The 6,000-nt window shown below is 34.4% G+C and overlaps 1 protein-coding gene across 8 annotated transcripts in view; it reads left to right on the plus strand.

Annotated features, from left to right (window-relative positions):
- Nucleotides 1-5,796, plus strand: part of Trl (Trithorax-like) — a 291,079-nt gene extending 285,283 nt beyond the window's left edge. For 7 of the 8 annotated variants that reach the window (XM_067790909.1, XM_067790907.1, XM_067790912.1 and 4 more), the window contains exon 8: nucleotides 5,578-5,771. In XM_067790909.1, coding sequence (XP_067647010.1) covers nucleotides 5,578-5,640 — 63 coding nt within the window. In that variant the 3' untranslated portion in view covers nucleotides 5,641-5,771. Of the gene's footprint in view, nucleotides 1-5,577 lie in introns of all 8 variants that reach the window. The other variant, XM_067790914.1, reaches the window with a different exon arrangement.
- The last annotated feature ends 204 nt before the right edge of the window (nucleotides 5,797-6,000 follow it).

A 6,000-nucleotide genomic window follows, 5' to 3' on the forward strand; every position in this document is an offset into this window, starting at 1 on the left:
TTAGCGCAGCATGCCTAAAGCGTACTGATGATGAAGGCTTAGCACCCTTCGAAATGGATCTATCTGCGCAGCTATGGCAGGTTGTCTGAAAAATTCTCTACTTACTATTCCAAAAACAAAATACAGTTTTTCAAATTTAGAAAAATTAAAAAATAACAATAATTATCATTAGAAAAAAATTATTGTTCTGGCCTTGAGCTCGATTCGAACCTTGAATGATTTATCAATAGGCCGATAAAAACAAAAACAAAAATAAAAATAATAATAAAAAAAATTATTATTGTAAAAAATTTTTAATGAGCTGATAGGCCTTAGTTAAATAAAACACAATATTTAAACAATTTTTGTTGTTATATCGGCCTACTGATTTGTAATATCGCGAGTTAATATCGAGCTCAAGGCCTAACAATAATTATTTTATCATTATTATTGTTATAATATATTTTTTCTTAATTGAAAAAATTTTAAATTAGAATAGAAGAAATTAAGAAAAAATATATTATAACAATAATAATGATAAAATAATTATTGTTAGGCCTTGAGCTTGATATTAACTCGCGATATTACAAATCAGTAGGCCGATATAACAACAAAAATTGTTAATACATCCCAGAGCACGGGGAAAAAGTGTCAATAAAATATGACACTATGGCATCATCGCCATAAACAAAGTCCAATTTTCACAACTATTCTGTAACAGATGTCGCAGTGCTGTGAATATCAATTGGCAAGAACCAGAATTGAAGTAGGAATAATGAAGACAAACAAAAAACCGCTGTGATGGCTGAACGGTTATAGCAGCGGCGCCTAAACGTTGCCGATGAAGGAATTTAGCAGTTCCCGAAATGGATCTATACAACGAGCTTTGGCAGTTGTCTAAATTTTTTATTTCTTCTATTCTAATTTAAAATTTTTTCAATTAAGAACAAATATATTATAACAATAATAATGATAAAATAATTATTGTTTGGCCTTGAGCTCGATATTAACTCGCGATATTACAAATCAGTAGGCCGATATAACAACAAAAATTGTTAATACATCCCAGAGCACGGGAAAAAAGTGTCAATAAAATATGACACTATGGCATCATCGCCATAAACAAAGTCCAATTTTCACAACTATTCTGTAACAGATGTCGCAGTGCTGTGAATATCATTTGGCAAGAACCAGAATTGAAGTAGGAATAATGAAGACAAACAAAAAACCGCTGTGATGGCTGAACGGTTATAGCAGCGGCGCCTAAACGTTGCCGATGAAGGAATTTAGCAGTTCCCGAAATGGATCTATACAACGAGCTTTGGCAGTTGTCTAAATTTTTTCTTTCTTCTATTCTAATTTAAAATTTTTTCAATTAAGAAAAAATATATTATAACAATAATAATGATAAAATAATTATTGTTAGGCCTTGAGCTCGATATTAACTCGCGATATCACAATATTTAAAGTTGTGTTTTAGTTTTACTTCGTCGATATTTCGATTTCAGTCTGAAATCATCTTCAGGAACATATGACTATGTTTGATCGACCAGCTCATTAAACATTTTTTACAATAATAAGTACTTACAAGGCTATCAAAAATCAGCAATATAAAAATAAAAAAATATTAAAAAAATATTAAAAAATAAAAAAATATTAAAAAAAAATATATATAAAAAAAAAAATATCAATAACAAAAACAATTGTATAAAGCAACATGAGCAAAATACAGAAAACAAAATGAGATTTAAAAAACTAACAACAGGTAAATAAAAATATAATTAAAAAATATCAATAACGAAAAAAAGAAATTAAAAAAAAAAATAACAAAAGAAAAGAATTTTATAAAAAAGAAAAAAAAAGAAAACGAATTTGGGAGGGTGGTTTTAGCAAAAACCCATGCGTTTTGAATTTGCTATACATACATTTATTCGGTTTTTTAATTTAAAATATGTCATAAAAAAACTGAATTAATTAACTACTGAAAACCTTTAACGTATATTTTTTAAACAAAGATTTGTATGAGAAAAATATTATAAACAAAAGAAATTATGTAATTGTTTGAAACATGACTATTTTTTGCCGGTTATCTTTGTATGTACATGTGTACATACATACAACATACATATATGAATTTGGGAAATTTTATAACAATAAAAAGAGTAATTAATAAGCTATCGATACTATCTAGAGTTCCCGTCATATTTTAGGTTGACCATTTTCTTGTTCTTAAAATATGTCCACCGATAGAAACTTTAGGATTAGCCAAAGCTATAGAAAATTTCTATAAGCGCTTGCTCTAATTTGAGCGATGCCTATTTTCTCATCTGAAAAACCTATTTTACATATTTCATTCTCCCGATTCCTTTCCCTGTCTCTATTTTTGTCATTCCCTTCGTATTTTTTCTTTTCTATATATCTGCATCTGCATGCCTTCTGTCTCCCTCTCTCTCCGGTACTTGTCTTTTTTACATCCCCACCCATCATCAAAATGTACTACACTTTATCACTCACCTCCTCAAGTCTCCTTGCCTGTATATTCCTGTTTCTGTCTACCTCTCTGATTAAAAAAATCCCACTATCCACTAAAAGATGATGAATTGGTGTTGGGAAAGAGGCTTCGCTGCCAAGTACCAAGCGTCATATGACGTTCCGCGAGGTTATTCCACATAACGCATTTCAGTTGCTCACATAGTAGGCTTCGGACCTGGATAACGACTCCTTTTATGAGAAACTTTAGAATACATGCGATACCTGCCCCGGTCGCGCTAAATGCAATTAAACTTGTGATCGACGGTAGGCACCGCTCTTGCGTACGAAATGTGCGCACACTATGAGGTTCAAATATCAAATGATTAGAAAGCCAAGATACGCACAGCGAAGGCAAATGGTGCATAGTTACGTAAAAAAGCTCGGCGTCGATTGGTTACTCCGTAAGCGCAATCTTTTTCCTAAGGATATAACCGAGAAGTCGGAGCTTATTTTTCACTCACTATGTGCCGCCACAGGCAACAACTCTAATTCAAAATATCGTCCCGCGATGCATATAGTCCGATTTGAGCTTTATTTTTCTGTGCCCTATCCACCAATAAACCTTAAATAATCGTATTTATGGTGTGATTTGCTTGAAATTCCTTGACGAGTTTAATATTTGACTTGGTTCGAGTTTGTAGACCTGGTAGCAAAGAACATAGCGTTAACAACTGCAACCAGGCTCGGTGCCTCGGGGCAGCTTGAGCGCTGACCATACGGCCATAGTAGTATAGCGTCATCAATCACAAGACGAACAGACTACCTGATTCCCTATCTGCGCTTCGAGGGCGATCTTAAGGCCACAATAGAGGTGGACGGTTGGCGCAAGAGTGCTCAAACGGCAGACGAGGCGATACATGTGTACACCGATGGCTCTAAAGTAGTGGAAGGAGTAGGGTCTGCGGTATACTGTGCTGATCGGGAAATAAACAGATCCTACAGGCTGCCGGATAGCGTTTTCCAAGCGGAAATAGTAGCCGTAACCATAGCGTTTTGTCGGAATTACAAACCAATATTGATTTAAATTGGTGTCATAAAACCGTATTGGTTTTGCTCCTTTCGAATGTAAATAAAAGCGATGTTCGAATTAGCTTTTTTGCAGTGTTTTCGGTGCACCGGCATTTTTGATGTAAATTTTCTTTGCAAAATTTTACAAAATAATTGTTTTGTGCATCTAAACAGAAATAAACAAATTTATTGACATCAAAATGGCATCAGCAGTTGTAGCATTTATGTTATTGGAAGAAGAAAGTTGCGAGAATGTCAAAAGGAACATTTTGAGAGATCGCAGCAATCCATTTGAATTGCCAGAGACAGCGTAATTAAAATATTTCTTAATGTGGGTTTCTAAATATTTATAGTGTATTTGCAGTTACATTGCATACTATCGCATAAACAAAGAGGTTTTCCGAATGGTATTGGACACCATTGAAGGACGCCTAACTCGCTCGAAAGTTCTGCCAGTGCTGCAACTAGCAGCTACGATACGATTTTTAGCTGAAGGATCAAAGATCAGTTAGCAAGGATTCTAGCATGAGTGTAGGGAGAACGGTGTTCACGATTTTAGATGATGTACTTCGTGAAGCCCTTCGCAATACTGTTTTGCATTGAATTTTTATGCTTTCCCTTATTATGAAAATATAAGTAAATTTACATTTATTTTTATAAAATAAACCTTTATTTACTTACATTTTTAGAAAATACTCAACTGCAAGAGAAATACTTACTTACTTACTTAATTGGCGCTTAACCGTCTAAACGCAAGAGAAATACAACTAGGAAAAAATGAAATCCAACAGCATTTAACTGATTGGATTGTTTCCGATAGCAAAATCGATATTATCGGATTCTGTGACACCTAAAACCGACACTAATTTCAATTCGAACATTAAACCGATAACATTGGATTTCATGACACCAAAGTAATTTTTCCGTCGTTTTCAAATCCGATTCCGACAACAATTATTGCAATATTGGTGCAATCAAGTTTCTATTGACTTTGTGTCTAACCCACTGATTATTAAAAAAATTTTTGCTAAACGTATTTAAATAACTGTTGGGGTAATCAAGGTCAAGGAAAACTTTTTTAATTCAAATAAACTTTTTTAAACTCAAATTGATTTTCAAGTCAAATGGAATGTTTTTCGAATCAAATTGAATTTTCATTTGATTTGAAAATAGTTTCATTTGATTTGAACATAGTCTTATTTGTCTTGACAAAAGCTTCATTTGACCTAAAAATCTAAGGTATCAACATTGCCATCTATTTGCTTTGACACTTGTAATACTGTGGCATCTTTTTTGTGGTTGTTTCGCGCAGAACTGATAGTCATAATAGATAACTGGCATCGCACATCAGCTGATTTAGTGTTGCAAAAAACCACGTTTCAACTATCTGTTTGGCTCATCTCTACAGCAATAACATACATTTGTTCAGACGGTCAAAATCTACATGTTGGTGTTAGGCGAACATAAAAAAATAACTTTATTAAGGGATGTGAAACTATTTTTTTTTATAAAAAATTTACCACCACGGAAATAAGTAATTGTCAATGTGTTGGTTACATTTTGCGTTTTCCATCTCCTTTTGACAATCAGTATACCAGTGAAATGAAAAAAATTTAAATCAGCTGATGTGATAGGCGAACCATATAAATATTAAGCTGGCAGCGCAAATCAGCTGATTTAGTTTTGTGAAAAATAGGGTGCTCCCAGATGATAGAGTGCATTATTTGGGTGAAGTTGCCAGATGTTAACTTTGCCACTTTGCCACAAACTGAGATTACCCAAAACTGGTATTAAATTGGTGTGATTAATTGTTTATTAAATATTTGTAACTAATTTATTGCTTATGTATGTATTTCTCATCGAAATTTAACAAATCTCATTAACATTGCATTTTATTCTTGTCTTCTCTTTCTTTTTAATCATTTACCATGGCTGCCTCGTGTCTCACCAATTTAACAAAAAAAAAAATATTAAAAATATTCACATGTTTGCATACAACCACATCTAACAACCAATCAAACAACAACAATAAAATAAAACAAAAATAATATAAACTAGGGTAACAATAAGAATATTTTGGTAAAGAAAGTTTTCATTTTGAAAGGCGGTAATAATACGTAATGATGAGCCAACGATATGATCAGCGGGAGTGGAGGAGGCGGCGGGGTAGGCGGGAGTAGTGGTGGCGGCGTCGGCAGCAGCGGCAACAGCAATAACAACAACATCAGCGGCACTGTGGTAAGTGCAACACGTCTGAGCCGTGGCCAACAACAACAGCAGCAGCAACACCATCAGCAGCAAACCAGCGGCGCAAGCGGTTTAGCCGCCATAGCTGCAGCTGCAACTGGCGCCCAACCGATTGCAACAACCACCAGCAGCGGCACAACACATCGTACGCGCATATTGCGCGGTCATGCAGCACAAACAACGACCGGCGAACGTGTGTTGCTAATCAATTATGTGTCGCCTAGTGCATCGGCT

The sequence above is a fragment of the Eurosta solidaginis genome, chromosome 5 (assembly GCF_040869045.1).
Source record: "Eurosta solidaginis isolate ZX-2024a chromosome 5, ASM4086904v1, whole genome shotgun sequence".
In the NCBI taxonomy this organism is placed as follows: domain Eukaryota; kingdom Metazoa; phylum Arthropoda; class Insecta; order Diptera; family Tephritidae; genus Eurosta; species Eurosta solidaginis.